The sequence below is a fragment of the Gossypium arboreum genome, chromosome 7 (assembly GCF_025698485.1).
Source record: "Gossypium arboreum isolate Shixiya-1 chromosome 7, ASM2569848v2, whole genome shotgun sequence".
In the NCBI taxonomy this organism is placed as follows: Eukaryota; Viridiplantae; Streptophyta; class Magnoliopsida; order Malvales; family Malvaceae; genus Gossypium; species Gossypium arboreum.
Window position 1 is genome coordinate 104,534,340 of NC_069076.1, and position 17,503 is coordinate 104,551,842.

The window sequence follows — 17,503 nt, forward strand, 5'->3', positions numbered from 1 at the left end:
GGTTATAAAGTAGTGTAATTACGGTTCGCACTAAAAAAATGAAAAATTATGATGTAATTATTATTAGCCAAATATATCTAAGGAATTAAATTTTTATAATTATAAAATGTAATTATTAGTCTAATAATTTCTTTTTTAATTTACTCTATGGTGTTTAAACATACTTCTAATGAATACAACTTTTAATTTAAATTCAAGCCCTTTGAATATTAAAATTTAATGAAATTTCCTTTAATAATAATTATAAATTTTAAAGCAAACAAGGCAAAAATTTGAAATTAAAACAGAAAGACTAAATTTTCAATGATCCGAAAGATATAGGGACTCGGAGAAAAATAAACCTTTTTCCTTAGAGAAACCTTCGCATCCCTTACACGCTTAGTAAAAACGCGTGGCTAACCCATTCCCATCTCTCTCCTCTCTCTTTCTCGCCAAAGAATTTCATTTTATTAATATTAAAAAATAAAACAAGAATTAGAATTTAGAAAAAGCTAAGGAAAAAAAGAGAGAGACCCAAACATCATTCAATTAAGGGAAAAAAAAAAAAAAAAAGCACACACATCCATCTCCGTCGTTTAAAGCAAGTTTTTAAATTTTTTTCTTTGCTTCGATACGATCAAAACATCAGAGTGGCAAAATTTTTTTTTTTTTTTGCTTTTTTAAGAGATTGAAAATTAAGCTAATTTATTTGGTTTTTTTAGATAGTGATAGGAAAAAAAATAGAATTATGATTTCGTAGCTACTTTTCCTTCTTCTTCTTTTCTTTCTTCTTCGCATTTAGATTAACTTAACCTAACCCTAGGTTTTTTTTTTTTGGTGTTCTTGTTAATTTTGTTTTTGTTTGTGGTTTAAGGTAAAAGACGGAATTCTAGTTTTTTTCTCCCTTCTTTTCTTTTATTTTTTTAAAAGATTTTTTTACTTGATTGATCATCTGGATGTTTATGGGTTGTCAGTGCGGTTGATTTGAAGTTTAGTGTCGCCGTATAATTTCCTCGCTTTTTTAACGTGAGGGATTTTTTTCTAAATTAGGGTTTCGGATTATAGTTTAGGGTTGTGAATTTCCTTTTTTTTTTTTAGTTACTTATTTGAAGTTGATTGATGGAACCTTGTGTTGGTAATAAGTTTCGACTTGGTCGTAAGATCGGCAGTGGTTCTTTTGGAGAGATCTATCTAGGTTCGTCCTATGCTTCTTTTTTTCCCTTTGCCTATTTGAGTGTAATTTGGTGTGTGTGTGTGTTTTTTTTTTAATTTTTTATAATCTCCCTTTTCAGGTACGAACGTTCAGACCAACGAAGAAGTTGCCATTAAGCTTGTGAGTAGTCTTTGTTTAAAATTTACTTTCTATTTTTGTTGATTTTCTTGCTCTTTGGTTGTTTTCTTGTATGGTGACTGTAGTTTGTTGCTTTTAAGTTTTAAGTTTAACATTCTAAAAAGTAGCGATGTAGTTGCTGCTCTGTTTAGGTTTTAACCTGAGCTTGTGTCTATTAAATTTCATGTGTTAACTAATGTTTAGAACTTAGTGATGCAGTCGAGCCATAGGATAATGTTAAGGTAAGGAGTTGTGGAAATCTTTTATTCATTAGTTAGTTGGCTTCTAGCCGAGGTGCATGTGAAGGAGAAATTCTATTTCGATTTCTTTGAGGTGGTTCAGGGGAAGCATGGAAATTGTGCTTTGATGTTTGGAGCAACTTGACATTATGCTTATGGTTTTTCACAAACTCCGTTAATGGAAAGCATATTATTAGTTATGGTTCAAAATGATGGGATCATAATATCTCATCAGAAAGAGGATCAAATTTGTTAATAAGTGAATATTTGCATCAAGTGGACATGAAGAACATGCTCTGGATGGTTATATCCTGAGATAAATAAGGTTGAATAGGGTGACTTTCTTTTTATTGTTGATTACTGATTTATCATTTTATGCATGTTATTCTCATTATTTTCTCTCACTTGGTCTGAATTCATTTAATGTTTATCAATCAATCAATGATGCTTATAAGTTTCTGTCAGGAGGCATTCAGTTTCGGTTATATTAATTTTCTGCTCGAGTTATTGGTTTGACCCAATTACTCAAAACTTTAAACTTTTGATTTTCTGTATAAGAATTGCTTGCTTATATTTAGTTTTGGTAGTGGTTTCTCCTATGTTGTGGTTGTTTTAGCTATAATAAATTCTTTTTGGTACCTGAGGAAGTTAATGACCTTTTCTTTAATGATCAGGAAAATGTGAAGACAAAGCATCCTCAGTTGTTATACGAATCGAAGTTATACAGGATCCTGCAGGGAGGAAGTATGATATGAATTTTCTTTGTCTTTCTAAAACATAAAGTGTTTGTTTCAAATTGTGGTTGTTTTTCTGAATTTCATGTTTATTTATTTTTCACTTTTGTTTCTTCTGACTGCAATTGTTAAATTTCCTCTTCTCAATAAGCTATGGTAACGAGCTCTACTCATGACGTTTTTGTCTTGGCAGCTGGGATTCCAAATTTGAGATGGTTTGGAGTTGAGGGAGACTATAATGTCCTGGTTATAGATCTGCTTGGACCTAGTCTTGAAGATCTATTTAATTTTTGCAGTCGGAAACTCTCATTGAAGTCAGTTCTAATGCTTGCAGATCAAATGGTAATACTGTAGACTCATAAATTTGCAACTTTAGTTCCTCTTCCGATAATGTCTTGTCACTTCATGCCATTTTATTTTTTTTCTCTCCAGATCAACCGTGTTGAATTTTTTCATTCAAAAGCATTCCTACATCGAGATATTAAGCCAGATAATTTTCTTATGGGCTTGGGAAGGCGTGCGAATCAGGTTTCTGATTTCTGTGCAAAATATTAATATGCATATATTATGTTGCAGGATAATTAATGTGTTATTGCTTTTCACTTTCACGTAGGTATACATCATCGACTATGGTCTAGCTAAGAAATATAGAGACAGTTCAACCCATCAGCACATTCCATACAGGTGAAAGAACTTAGCTTGCATGCAATCTGTTGTATTTTACGTATGGTTTTAAAGACCTGGATTTGTTTCATCCTCCCCCCCTCCCCAAAAGAAAAAAAAAACCCACATGACTCCTAATGATTTGTTTTGTACATTGCATATTTCTTGTAGCAGCGGTAATGATGATCCACAAACTTATTGACACCGGCATGTCTATGTTTCAGTGCTCCCTTGCTGATTTATTCTGTGATAATTGTTGATGTTCCTAGCCATTTATATATATATATATATATTTACCTGGTCATGTCTGTTTCAGGGAAAATAAGAATCTGACTGGAACTGCAAGATATGCAAGCATGAATACACACTTGGGCATTGGTATGTACGATCAATCTTTATTTCTGTTCTCCTTTCTTCAACATATAGACCTTACTTGAAGTCTTCTTAATTTTGATTCTTGGCCCTTCTATACCATCTAGAGCAAAGCCGTAGGGATGATTTAGAGTCTCTTGGATTTGTGCTTATGTACTTCCTAAGAGGAAGGTGATTCTTGCCATCTACACTGCTATTTATTTATTTATTGTCTTGCGTTCAATTCCTTGGTAATTTTCAATATTAATGCCTATTCTTTTTACAGTCTTCCTTGGCAAGGCCTGAAAGCTGGCACCAAAAAACAGAAATACGAGAAAATTAGTGAGAAGAAAGTTTCTACTTCAATTGAGGTAATGAGCTCTTAAATCCTGCAGTTGCAATAGGTTTTTTATAAAGAGAATTTGAGGTAATAAAAACAGGTAGAGTTATGCCTTAGAGTTATGATTTTTATATGGACTTGTGACTGAAGATTGACATTGTTGCAGGCCTTATGTCGAGGTTATCCTACAGAGTTTGCCTCATACTTCCATTATTGCCGTTCACTAAGGTTTGATGATAAGCCAGACTATGCTTATCTTAAAAGAATCTTTCGTGACCTCTTTATTCGTGAAGGTTGGGGTTTGCTTTTTTAGCAGTCCGTTTTGTTAACTTGTATTAATATACGAAGATCAATTTGAGACAGCATTTTCTCTGTACTGTTTTTGTTCCTTGCTAAAATAGGCTTCCAGTTCGATTATGTCTTTGATTGGACCATTTTGAAGTATCAGCAATCACAGTTGACCAATCCTCCAGCTCGAGCCCTTGTGAGTGCTTGCAGAGTGTTTTACATCTTTTAGTAGTAATCACTGTGGAATTCATCTTTTGTAATGCTCGTCTTTGTTAGGGCCTCGGTGCTGGAACAAGTTCTCCCCTGCCACCTGCAATTGCGAATGCTGACAGACACACTGGTTACTTTTCTCCTCCACATGATTGTCTTAAATAGCTTTAGTTTTTACTATCTATGTTTTTGGTTACTCAAGTGCGTGTTTCACACATACATGCATAGTTTGCATACCTGGCATGCATGCTATTCCTTTTCCCGTGTTTTCAAATTCTCTTTGATATTTGATTAGGAACTTGAATTGCTTTTATGTTTCTTTCAAGCTAAAAGATCATGTTATGCTTGGAACTAGACCATTCACATCTCTTGCTTGCAGCTGCAGAGGACACACGAGCAGCTGGTTTGTCATCCATGGATTCTTCTCGGCGGAGAGCATCAGGACCCTTGATGAGTTCTGGAAATTATGCAAAGCAGAAGAGTCCAGTTGCAAATGATCATGTAAGTAAAGAGTATTGTAATTCTTTCATTATACGGTTGTGTGCTTATGCATATATAGTTCAATATTTTTTTGTCAATCTTTCATTTCAGTTACTGTCTTGCTTCCTATTTATATTTTATGATATATCTGTGGTAAAAGTACCATGTAGGCCCTTGTATTAGAAGTCGGATTGCATTTTGTCCTCTATTAAAAAAATGAGTAAACTAGTCTCTGTACTTTATATCAAAGAGCAAACCGTTAAAAACTAGTCACTGTATGTCAGCATGAGGTACACGGATCAACAGTACAAATGGTTGAAGTTTTAACAGAAAGGATCAACTTGCTCTTTGAACTAACAAGGATTAATTTACCTATTTTTTGAGTAGAGGGGCAAAATGCAATCTGACTCCTAGTACAGAAGCCTCCATAGTATTTTTATCTATATCTGTAAGGATTCATTTGTGTTAGTAGTTGAGACCAACATTAACCTAAATTCTAATAATTTTCCATAATTTCTCTGGCGCAACCATGTCAGTTTTTTTCATTAAATCAAGAAGCACGTTCCAAAGTTGGATATGTGCTTTTGATACCGTTTAATTCAATTAGTAACATGTATTTGGTATTGTTTTGAACTGCTCCTATGAAGTAGTCTCATTACTGTTTTATGTTTTCATTATTATCTTTCAAGTGCCAGCTAATTTGGATTTTACTTCAACCTAGTTTATTGGGCAGTCAGGTGGATCATCTTCAAGACAAGTTGGTGTTTCTAGCAGTCGTGATGCATTTGCTGGTAGCGATGTTGACCCACAACGTTCTCGTACAGCCTACGCTAGCCCCGGAGCACTGCAAAAGAATTCAAGTCGACAAAGAAGTCCCATTGATTCTGCCGACCCTAAGCGGTCAATGTCTGCAAGAAACACCAGTCATGTCAAGAACTATGAAGCGGCCCTCAAAGGAATTGAGGGCCTGCAATTTGAAAGCGACGAGAGAATTCACTATTAAACGCTTGGATATACAAAATTTGTTGTAAAACCGTGAAAATGGTTGATGTACTAATACATTTTCCAACAGAGTATTCGAGGAAAGGTCCGAGTTATCGAAGGAATTTGCAACTTGGAGCTCTCCTTGATTTTGGACTAATGGGGTGGGCAAGTGCACACCCGAAAAGCATAAAATTTGTGATCCACTTGGATGATGGAAAGCTTTGTGAAGTAGACAAACATTTTGAGTGCTTAAAATTTGGATGGTGTTGGGCTGTCAAAGTTTTTAGCAGTGTTTGTGGTATGGCATGTCTTATTTTTGTTGTTTTAATTAAATGGTATTGCTTTCCTGTTTTTAAAGATATATATGTTTTGTCAGTCGTGTGGTTGTTGCTTATTTGAGATGTGAAATTATATGGCATTGTAAATTATTTACTTGTATTCATATCTTTCTTTTCTTTTTGTTTATTTGTGCTACATCTCTTTGATGCATTGATAGTATATATATATATATGTTTTGAATTAGATAATTTTAATTTTGTATTTTTCAAAAACAATGGTAATGTTAAATTCAATTATTAGTTTTTTATTATGTGTAGTTTTAAATTTAGTTTGTATTTTTAATGGGATTATTTTGAATCGTTATATTTTTGGAAATTTGAAATTTTAGTTAATTTATTAATTGTATTTTAATGAGTAAAATGTAAAAATAACAAGCTGATAAAGTATTACATATGATTAAATCTTGAAAATAGTAAAATTTGAAGAAGTTAATAGATATCATTTGATGAAGATTGAATTAAAATATTAATTTAAAATATAAAGATTAAATCTAATTTTGTAATGCATTTATAGTAAATTTAACTTATATATTTTAATTTTGTATTATTATTTGTTTATAAAATTTGATTTCATAGTAAATGTGAAATTTGATTTTAATTGTAGATTTGTGATAATTTAAAATTGTTTTAGGCTAAACTATTAAAATATTTTTGTTTGTCTCAAGTTGTCACTTATGTTTAAAATGTTACGTTTTAGCCACTTATGGTACCGTGTTGTAACATTTTAGTATCGAGCGTTAATTGTCATTAATAGTGTAACAATAATATAATGTGGCAAGTTCAATCATCATATCAAATAAAAATTTTAGGTTAAATTATATAATTGTTTCTTATATTTTTTTTCGCTTTGAGTAATTTAACTCTTCTTTTATGTTCTTTTAACTTTTTTTCTTTTTTTTTGTGTTCTCTTTATTTCTTCCTCTATTTCCTCCCATTTCCATTTGTTTTTTTATGTTTTCTATTTGTTAAAACTAGTCCCTATATTATTATTTTTTAAATAATGTATTTATTTTTATTTCTTTATTTGTTAAAGTCAAATATATTTGATTACATACTAACTGTAAGCCCAAAGACTGTTTTCAATCATTGCAAGATGAATAAAATCAATTCTATTGAATTAACCAATACCAATACTTCTTCGATATATAATATAGAACACTAAGCTAGATTCTACCAAAGACACTGATTTGCTTACCAAATTGATGCCAAGAACTAGAAACTAAGCTAACCCTAAGGAGATCAAAAGGGTTAACCAGATTCATGAAAATCTTCATTGAAATATTAAGTCCAAACAATTCTGTAAAATTACTACAATAATCTATTTTTCGATCATTTGCATAGCTTCAAAGAATAACTATAAAATATCATAAATTTTAATTCACAATTGTCTATAATAAGCAAGATTAAAATTAAAAAAAAGGACCTTTAGATTTTCATTAAAGATCAATACAAAATTCTTACCTAAAGTTGAAAACATATAAAAAACTAATTAAAAAGAAGATTAAATAAAACGATAGGAAATACTTAATACCAAAATAAAAATATAGGGACTAATTTTAATAAATAAAAATATAGAAAATTTATATTAAAAAATGAAGAAGGAAAAAAATAGAGGAGAAGCGAAAAAGAAAAAAAGTTACAAAATATAAAAAGAACTAAATTGCTCAAAATGAAAATATATAGAAATTAATTGTATAATTTAACTTAAAATTTTATTTAAAAAATAATTTAACGTGTCACATCAATTCATTATTAAATTATTAACAACCAATAACCACTCAATAACTATTTTATAATTTACTCATTGTTTAATAATTTCTTTTTAAAAAAGCATTGAATTGATAAAATAGTACGCATTAAAAACGATAAAATTAAAAAACATGAATTAAACTTACAATTATACAGAATTTAACATAACAAATTCAGTTACTATCCTACCGTTTGGATCAAAATTTCGAATACTATTCTTCAATTAATCAACATTCCTCAACTTAAATCCACCAACCAAATTGTACAAACCCCAAAAGAAAAACGAGAGGGTCCATCTCAGTGAAGCATAAAAAAAACAAAACAAGGTAAAAACAAATCCAAATTTACTAATAAATTATTATTAATATTACCACCATCCATAAACAACCCTAACATACCTCTCTTTAAGCCATCTAAAACTCTTCTTCAATGATCCTTTCACTTTCCCTTCAACACTATAAACCCTATAACTAGCTACCCTTTTTTTCCTCCTCAACTCTGGGTCATTGAGATTCCAGCTTTTCGAGCAAGACCCATTGCTGGATTTGCTTTTCTTGAACTTATCGACGTTATTCGGGATCTGGGTTTGTCCATTGTTCATCGTTGAACCACCATTGGAAGCACTGTAACACCTTAGATCTTGCATGCTATTTATGCCATTCTTGCTCTCCATTTGTTGAGCCTTTCCTTCCCTACATGATTTGGGTCTAAAATTTTCCATGGAATGGTTCTAAGAGAAGAAGAAAGGAATTGAAATTTGAATACCTTTGTTCTTTCTATGGGAGCATTTAGCTTTTCTTTTTCATTTTTAGTTTTTATCTGCCTAGAGCTGTGTGAGCTGATATGCCTAATAGGATGAGTGGATTTTTGTGGTTTGGAGCCTTGTGTGTAGGGAATTAAGTTAAATTGTAGTTTTAATCCCGTTTTTACGTTAAAATTTGAGATTTTAATATATATTAATTTGATATGATATAATTAGTAAGTCCCAATTGACATAGTTATTTTTTATTAAAATATAATTTGTATTATTGATTGAAAATAATTAATTAAAATTTCGAGTACTTTCGGCTGTGTGACTGAATAAAACAAAATCATATGTCTAACTATAAAGATTTTCCCTTTATTACAGTAAAAATTGATATAATCTGATTATTTTACATTCAAATTAATAACATTGTTAGGAGTCTATATTTAAAGTGATTACATGCTTTTTTCATAACAATCTTAAACATCGACAGGATAAAGAAAAACAGTGCCATTGCCACTTTAATGACAACAGCTAATGGTGAGAATCAAATCTTAAACTTCGAAGTAAAGGAACTAAAATCAGAAATATACCATGGAATATTGTTTCCTCGTTTTCATCGGGATTGAGGAGACAATTTTTCTTGTTATTGAGTTTTTGATGCCCTGACTTTAAATAAGATCAAATTTAAATGACAGGATCAACCAAGGTGGGGTCATTGTCATTTTTAATGTTTTAGTTTGGTCAGATTTTTTTAATTTTTTCAATAACCACGTTATTTTCATTTGCATTGAAAAAATCATTCAAATATTACGATTTCAACCAATTTTCGGTTCTTCGATTTTTTATCTTTAATCATGAATGTAAAATAAAATCAAAATCTACTTCTTCAAATGATTAGTTCTACCTTATGTTGTCTAAATCAGATCATTTGAATTGATCGATCAAACCAATTGTAACGAAAACCAATAGAAATTAGATTAACTGAACCGCCAATCAGAAACCAGTTGAATTGCTTTTTTATGTTTAGAAGCCAAAATTCTTAGACCATATCAGGGAAAAAGCCAGACCAAATCCAAAAATAAAATGAAAAAACTAAATATTTGATACGCATGGAAATTTTTAATTTTGTAATATTAATATTAAAAATATATTTATCGGATTTCTGGACTTAGGACCACATTTTGGCAAAAATAATTTTTTTAAAATTTGAAAACCGACCAACCAAGAAACCTCTAATTGTTACAACTGCAAAACTAAATTAAGGCACAAATCTATAAAAAATAAAAAATAAAAACACTAAATAGAAGACAAAGAGGCTAAGCCTAAATCATCATCTAAATACTGATATAACGAAGTAAAAAGGGAATTACATTTGTGACTTTGCAAGTGCTTTATGCTTCTCTCTTTCTTTTTTTTTTTTTTTTTTTTTTTTTTTTGCATTTTTCTCCTTTCCAAAATTGCTTATGAATTTGATCTTCCCAGCATAGAGGAACAGCATGCGGAATGATGAAATGAAGAATATACAAAAAAAATCCAAAAGCAAAGCACAACAAAATTAATAAAAAAATTTACCAAACCTTCAGCAGCTACTGAATTATGTTCTAATCAGGGACTGAAGTGTTTGTTATGGTCCTTTAAGTAAGTTTTTGATCTGCTGATCCTTGTTTTTAATCTGCTGATCCTTTGCGATTCATCAAATCATGATAATATAAAAGTACGCACGTTGGTTGACCAAGAATGCAGAATATGAACCAGAATATCATATTTCCCACCTGTCATTACCACACATAATTTAACCAATAAAAAACAATAGAATGTTCTAATTAAATCCTCAAAATATAATATCATTTCAATCAAGTCCTTCGGTCAACTTAGCTGCCAGGCATTACATGCTACCTGGGGTATGATGTGAAATAGGGGGAAGTCAGAAATTTTATTTGAGGGGCCAGAAGCGAATTATAAATATTTGGCGGGGGCAAAATAAAATTTTACCACTACTAATTTGTATTCTTAAAATTTTTAAATGGGCTCTAAAGCAATTCTACCACTTTCGGGTGGCCAAGGCCACTGCCACCCTGAGCTTCACCATTGATGTGAAAGGTCCTGATCACATGAACAACTTGCATAACCGTACGTTTTAAGAAATATGGACAATGTCATTGAAATTTAAGGAGACTCCTTTTTAACATATTAGATAGAAGTTGTTCATGCAATATGAATATAAGTGTCTAAAATAAATTTAAATATGTTACGCTAGATAGACGGAAGAACCTGATTGATACATATTTTAAGACCAATTTAAATTCTCAACCATAGTTCAAAGAAAATGTTTGATACAATTAACTTAAAAAAGAAAAGGCACATACCATTGAACTCTGGAACTTATTTTGAAGATAACTCGTGATCAAGACCAAGGGAGCCTGATAAAATATTTAAAAAGAAAAAGAAGAGAAGTTTTCATAAATCCCAATGCCTGATATTAGTTGTAAAGTGATCATTATTGATCTTCACTTTGCTATATATTCATGTGCAAGAAACGAGTATGTTGCTAGTACCTGAAACATGATGCCAAAGAAAGCCCATAACTTAAATAAGTGGCAAGGAACAGCAATGCAGAGCTGCAATGAATCGAACACAGTTACGAAGCAATATAAGCAAAAGTCAATGTGGCAAAACGGTGATGCAATTAAAGAAAGTTGAATAATTACGAGAAACATAACCCTCTACCGAGGGCGAGTGAAAAGAATAAGAGACTGGCGAAAATACATACCTCATGAAATATAGCAGAAACCAAGAAGGCGATAAGAACGGCAACTCCCTGAATAACAAGGAAAAAATGAAAACAAATTAAATTATTTATATTGCCACTAAAGAGTTAAAAATCATAACTAAATCACTTAAGCATTCAGAAGGGGGAATTCACCTTTGGTATACCGTTCCTTAAGCATGGCAAATAGATATGGCGAACCATCCATTTATGAACAGGCTGTAATAAAATAAAATTCAGTCAGCGATATTTTTTCTTGCGAGTGTGAAATGGGAATCGGGAGAAGGGGAAAATATAGAAAGCTGGAGAGTAGATATAACGCAATGGAAGCCATTTTATTCTGAAATTTATTAAAATTAAGGAGAGCAAAAACAGAGACGGGGATTCAACAATGCATTAAGATCCCAATAACGTTGAATGCTATAGTTGGAAACAAGAAAGTCATAAAAACATTTAGGTTGTACTCGGAAACTTGAATTTTTAAGGTCTTTAAAGTTCAAAACTAGTGTGATGCGTTAAAACACAATATATTAATTTTCAAAACTAATTTGTGCATAGCATGTGCATTTCCTTGTTATAATTTATATAGTAAATAAAATTCACTCGAATTCATCTTCCAAATATAGCATTAGAATTTTGGCCACCACTATAATGCAACAGCAATGGGGAGAGAGTAAAATGAAGCGTACCATATTCCACATTCTCCAATACTGATGATAGCCATAAATCGAAACCCATGCAAGGAACAGAAAAGGTTCAATGAATTTCACCAAATCATTGCCCTCAATGTAACCGAAGAAAGCATTTAAGGAGCTCTAGATTCTAGAACTTACCTCCTCAACAGTTTTTGCATTCCACCAATCTTTATAAAACTCACGGTCCCCAAAACGAAGAAGCTCAGCCAATATATTTAACCTGTATTTATAACTATAAGTAAGGGTAAAATGCAGCATGCAATATAAATATCAGGCTGCCAATGCTTTTTAAGTGTCCAGAAAAGGTTGATCTAGGCCTAATGTGCATGTAACCTAATGCAAGTGCATGAACAGCAACAGCAATGTTTTGCATTAACAATCCATATTCTAGAAAAGTTGGTAAAGAAAAAAAACAGATGCACCATGGTTGGCAAAGACTGATGGCATTTCCTAGCCCCCTAACAATCAATAAGGGAAGAGATTTGGGTGCTCGAGAGTGGTTCAATACTGTTCTAGATAGTCAGTTGTATGATCAAGCAAAGAGCTAGTTCACATGTACATAGTCAAAAGCAGAAATGAAGCACTTGCAGCAATTAATCAGAATATGAAATACTTCAGAACTTCCATAAAAAATCAAAAGAGATAAACGTCTGTATTTTCGGGAAACAATAACTGGATATGTACCAGAGATGAAAGAAGCTGTAGAACATGCAAAGCCAGACATATGTATTTGGAACTGAAAGCTTCAAAATTCTTTCTATGGCATATAAAAAGTTCGCCTTCAAAGGGTGCTGAGAGTTCTGAACAATTGGATTGATATACTGCAAATTATAAACACAGACAAAATATTTTAACATTTGACAAAAAATTCTGACTAAAAAAAACAGGTAGAAGAATGAACATCGGTAGTAGAAATTGAAGAATTGACACTCACCTGTTCTATTATGAAACCCATGAGTCCAGTAAATATTATTAACTTGATAAATTGACGAACCACCCAATTTTTTCTAATTGATGCAGTACGAGGATAGCTTGTCTGCACAGAATTCATCAACATTTAAAACAATAGACGAATCATAATGCTGTTTAATACAAATATGAATCAGAATTATGAAAACAGTAACAAAAATTTAAGACAAATCATAATCACAGACTAGGTGAACATACCAAAACTAGAAATTGAAAAAAAATAACTATTTCGGTAAATGACGTACATAGAAAAAATAGATTCTGGCTTAAGCATTGGGCACTAAAATGCACTACAGTGCAGCAAAAAGTAAAATATTGTTACCTGGTAACATAATGTGGGAGCTGCCATGAAGTATGCCAGACTCCTGAAGCTAACATTGTACATGCAGCCTTCACTTCCCTAACAGCAACAACATCATTTGAATAACCAATAATAATTAAGTAGAGAATATAACACTGATAAAATTGGAAACAAGGGAGAAGATACAGATAGAGAGACATGTGGAAGCTCTCCCTTTGACTCGGAGGTGGGGGGGGGGGGGGGATGCAAATGCAGCTTGTGAAAGAAGTAATGAAAGGAAAGCTCGGCCCCAGATCAAACTGTGTTTGTATCCCCACCTGAAGACCAGTTGGCTACCAAATTCCCTATATGGGTTGGCTATCCAGTTTTGTCTTGGGTTGAAAAATGAAATTGGTGAACTGCTATTATTCTAAACCTCCCTGCCTTTCCCTTCTGATTCTAATGCAAATTAAAATGTATTCTAAACCTCCCTGCATTTCCCTTCTGGTTCTAATGCAAATTAAAATGTACCCAACATTTTAACAAGATTTGTGATGTGAAGCAAGAAGCATTTATGATCAACTTCTTTTTCTCCGGACCATATTTCTCAATTCCCAAACAAACCCCAAAAACAATGAAGAAATTGTTAATTTCACATGTGGTTCAACTGTAAAAAGAGAGAAAGAAGAACTGAACTGCAGGGAAGCATAAATAGAGCTACATGCTGTTGTCTGTATTAAGCCTGCACAATTTTTCATTTTATATTAATGAATACAAACATGCTACTACCAGAAAGCAGCCTACCTTTTCAGTCAACTTCGCAACTGATCTCATATCACTGTTAGTATGAGCATAGGAGACCAATTTTAACCAGACAATGCAAGCAAATAGCATCAATGCAATGCCTGATAAGAATGCAGAATCACACCTGCACAGTTCAGAGTAAGTCCAATCAATTTAGACTGTTCAACAACTACCCTTTCATATTTTACTTTTAAATAACATGTGAAAACTGAATAGGCACAAGACAAGTAGAAGACCTCAAAAACAAAAGTTTAAACAGAAAAGAATGAAGCAGACAGGAAACAGACTTTGGCAAAGTTGCCAATCTCAAGCCACCTCCAAGAAGAACAGGTAAATTGTTTAGTGATGATTGAAGAAAAGGACTTAAAATTCCTTAAATGAGCTTTTCTGGCATTCATCTAATGCAAATTTACATAAATGGGTATCCATGTACCTAGACTCTTCGTTTTCGCCAAAGTACATGTGGCTGACACTTGTCTCTGACACATATTCAGACATGATCATGAAGATATGATCCTATAAATATGTGCATTTTCTTTTAAGAAATGAGTATACAATGTTGACACATACTCCTTTCGGACACATATCATATATATATATCCTAGTATTGGAAAATCTGACAATCGTAACATCTTTGAATGCTAAGTAGATTATCAACAGATAACCACATACTTGGAAGAAAAAGAAAATCAACTGAAAACTTTTAAAGGTGGAAAAAAGTTCACCTGAGAATAACAACAACTGGATATAGAACTGCAAGCGTGCTAATCAGTATATGAAGTAAAATAAGAGTCTGCAATATAGAAATTAGCAGTCAACCTTTCTGCAACTTCAAAAGACATAGTTTTGTTTTGTTCTCTAAGAAGAATAAGTACACTTCATTAATGTCTGAAGCCAAACATAATTAAAAAGCAAAGAAATTTCTTAATTGCCGCTTCATTTCAATTAAAATTTCAAGTACAGAAATAACAAAAGCAATAGGTGCAAACTACTGTTGAAACACTTACTCGTTCAGAAATTTGATTCTGTTGCAACAACTTTTCAACTACAAAGGCCGCGATTGGGAATATTGGGAGAGAAAGACTGCAATGTGAACCAGCAGAAACGGATAATAAGTTAAATGATGATAACAAACATGAAAATGGTAATCCAAAAAGGCAAGCCTAGCCCTAACCTATTCTTAGAAAATCTAAAATTAGGATTAGATTAAGGAAGCATTACCAGCACATAAAAAGAGGCCAATCCCTCAATGACCTCGAACTAAACCAAAAGCCAGATCTGATTAACCACCCATACTGCAGCATTTATCAACAACAAGACTTTAATCCGATAATCATAAGTTCATAACCAATCACCAAGGGAACTAAAATTAAGAAACAAACCTTCATCAGGTTCTCAATAATAAGCCGGCTGTTTACAGCAACAAGCACTACAACACATAGGTTAAACAGGCCTGCATGACTCTGCTTATGTTACAAAGAAAAATCGGTAATCAGAGCTAGAAATGCTAAATTCAACACAACTCAAGCATTTTACTGTTTCTTTTAGCTATTAAGCTCGTCATAAACGGTAATAAACCTAAACTAACTACCACAACCAACATAAAAGAAAATAATATTAAAAAAAAACTCCAACACAGAGCGGGATGAAGAACATCTCAAATGAAAAAACACGTGTAAACGTAACCTGTTGGAAGATATTGTCAGAGCTCAGAGGGCTTTCTTTGATCCTCCAATGAGCAGGAACAGAAGGCCGATACGTGAACCTCGTATCTGAATTAGTCGGATTCTCATTCACGTTTTCCCTCGAGAAATTAGCCGATTCCATTCGATCCCTAGCGTCCACTGTCTCGCCATTACCGGAATTGTTACGCTCCACAACTCTAGTTCGTGCATCGACCGCGTTATTCACGGCTCGACGACGGGGCGCAAAATGATTAAGATCTGACTCGCTACGTGAGGTACCGATCACCGTCGCCGTACTACTCCCTGAAATCTCCGGTGACTCGGACATCGCCATTCAAAACACACACACACACACACACACACAAACAGAGAAAGAGAATTCTAGAAAGGAATAAACGTTTAACGAATTAGAATAAAATCAAAAACTTAAACATAAATAAGTAATTCATTCATGCAAATAAAATAAAAATTAATTTTTTTTTAAAAATAAAAAAGCGAATACACAGAGGCAAAAGCGAAATCACGCGAAGTGGCGATGAATGAGTGGAAAGTTGAAACGGTTTTTGGTGTCAAAATATAAACTCGAATAAACTATAAAATTTTAAATATTTATATATAAAGTTCAAAATACATTAAAAGAATGACGTAAAAGCGGTGTAGTGATAGGATGGGGATTGTGAATCATAATCGCCAAAATTAGCCGCTTTGGTCCCTCTAGAAGACTAGAACTTTGCTCCTTACTTCCCTGTTTGTTTGACGATGGGTAACGTTGCAAAATAGGGGTGGAAAAAGGAACTTTGCCTTTTGCTTCTTTAACTCGAGTTATCTGTCCAAGCTCAATCGAATAAGATTTGTATATTTAAAAATTTTAAAATTTATAATTTTTAAACTTTACTCATATTATATTTCTTAAGAATAATAAGATTTTAAATTAATTTACTAATAAAATTATATTTTAATTCTTTTTTAAATTTAAAATTCAATTATAATCTCTTAAAAATGAAAATTTTATAATTTAATTTTTTGAAAAATTGTAATTAACTATTCAATGTGAACAAAATTTTTCATATTATTATAAAACAAACAAAAAATAATTTAAATCCAAATATTATAAAAATAACATATTCACAAATATTCTAATTAAGAAAATAATTTTATTTAAATAATATAATTAATAAAATACCATAAAATGAATGGTGTCGGATAGATACCATAATTACTAGCATTGCCTAAATTGAACATTTAGGCATTTCCACTATAAGATGGATAATACTGATGCGTGTGATTAAGAACCATTATACATAGAAGTATATATTTTCTAGTTATTTGAGATTTGATATTACCGTATATTCTCAAACTATTTATTATCATTTTAAATTCACCCGCGTTGTAATTATATCTTAAATTATTAATATTATTTCAATAAAAATTTTAATTATTAAAATCATTAAATAATATATTAAATATTATATAAAAATTTAAAAATTAAAATAAAGTAGAATCAAAAAAGAATAATAAAGTTTTCGTAAAAGATTCAAAAATCTTGAGGACATTTATTTTTCTTTGATTTTTTGTTTTTAAATTATGTAATATAATATTTTATATATTATTTAACCATTTTAGTAATGGAAAGATTTTGTTGATATAATCTTGATAATTAAAAAATATAATTAAAATGTTTTAAATTTTAGGGTCCAATTTTAATGAATGTTATAATTTGGGATATATAATGGAATTAACTTATATTTTAAATAATTATTTAAAATTTTCATATGGCAATTTTAAATTATGCATTTAATGATAAAATATTGTCCATTTAATTTTTCATGATTACGATATAAGACCAACTCAAGGTCAATCCAATGTACTA

At 31.6% G+C, this 17,503-nt stretch overlaps 3 protein-coding genes across 5 annotated transcripts; 1 reads left to right on the forward strand and 2 right to left on the reverse strand.

Annotated features, from left to right (window-relative positions):
- The first annotated feature begins 430 nt into the window (after positions 1 to 430).
- On the forward strand, positions 431 to 6,125 carry LOC108454347 (casein kinase 1-like protein 1). 3 transcript variants are annotated; one of them, XM_017752797.2, is made up of 14 exons: positions 431 to 1,174; positions 1,272 to 1,312; positions 2,223 to 2,292; positions 2,476 to 2,624; positions 2,715 to 2,810; positions 2,896 to 2,966; positions 3,262 to 3,323; positions 3,425 to 3,488; positions 3,583 to 3,667; positions 3,803 to 3,929; positions 4,038 to 4,120; positions 4,201 to 4,264; positions 4,514 to 4,635; positions 5,348 to 6,125. In XM_017752797.2, exons 1-14 carry the CDS (start codon positions 1,099 to 1,101, stop codon positions 5,615 to 5,617), a joined length of 1,380 nt encoding a protein of 459 aa, XP_017608286.1. In that variant the 5' UTR covers positions 431 to 1,098; the 3' UTR covers positions 5,618 to 6,125. The 3 variants fall into 3 exon arrangements, with proteins under 3 accessions (XP_017608286.1, XP_017608271.1, XP_052886623.1); XM_017752782.2 differs by having other exon boundaries at positions 432 to 1,174; positions 5,336 to 6,125; XM_053030663.1 differs by having other exon boundaries at positions 433 to 1,174; positions 5,352 to 6,125.
- Positions 6,126 to 7,888: 1,763 nt separating this feature from the next.
- LOC108484160 (uncharacterized) lies at positions 7,889 to 8,602 on the reverse strand. The gene has a single exon (XM_017787854.2). It carries the CDS (start codon positions 8,404 to 8,406, stop codon positions 8,053 to 8,055), a length of 354 nt encoding a protein of 117 aa, XP_017643343.1. The 5' UTR covers positions 8,407 to 8,602; the 3' UTR covers positions 7,889 to 8,052.
- Positions 8,603 to 9,830: 1,228 nt separating this feature from the next.
- LOC108466843 (diacylglycerol O-acyltransferase 1) lies at positions 9,831 to 16,465 on the reverse strand. The gene is made up of 16 exons (XM_017767228.2): positions 15,635 to 16,465; positions 15,331 to 15,411; positions 15,170 to 15,243; positions 14,956 to 15,031; positions 14,674 to 14,741; positions 13,949 to 14,072; positions 13,187 to 13,264; positions 12,830 to 12,931; positions 12,580 to 12,716; positions 12,034 to 12,115; positions 11,890 to 11,910; positions 11,357 to 11,419; positions 11,204 to 11,251; positions 10,989 to 11,051; positions 10,800 to 10,853; positions 9,831 to 10,205 (listed from the first exon to the last, which is right to left on the reverse strand). The coding sequence occupies exons 1-16, from the start codon at positions 15,965 to 15,967 to the stop codon at positions 10,101 to 10,103; spliced, it is 1,509 nt and encodes a 502-aa protein (XP_017622717.1). The 5' UTR covers positions 15,968 to 16,465; the 3' UTR covers positions 9,831 to 10,100.
- Between the last annotated feature and the right edge of the window lie 1,038 nt (positions 16,466 to 17,503).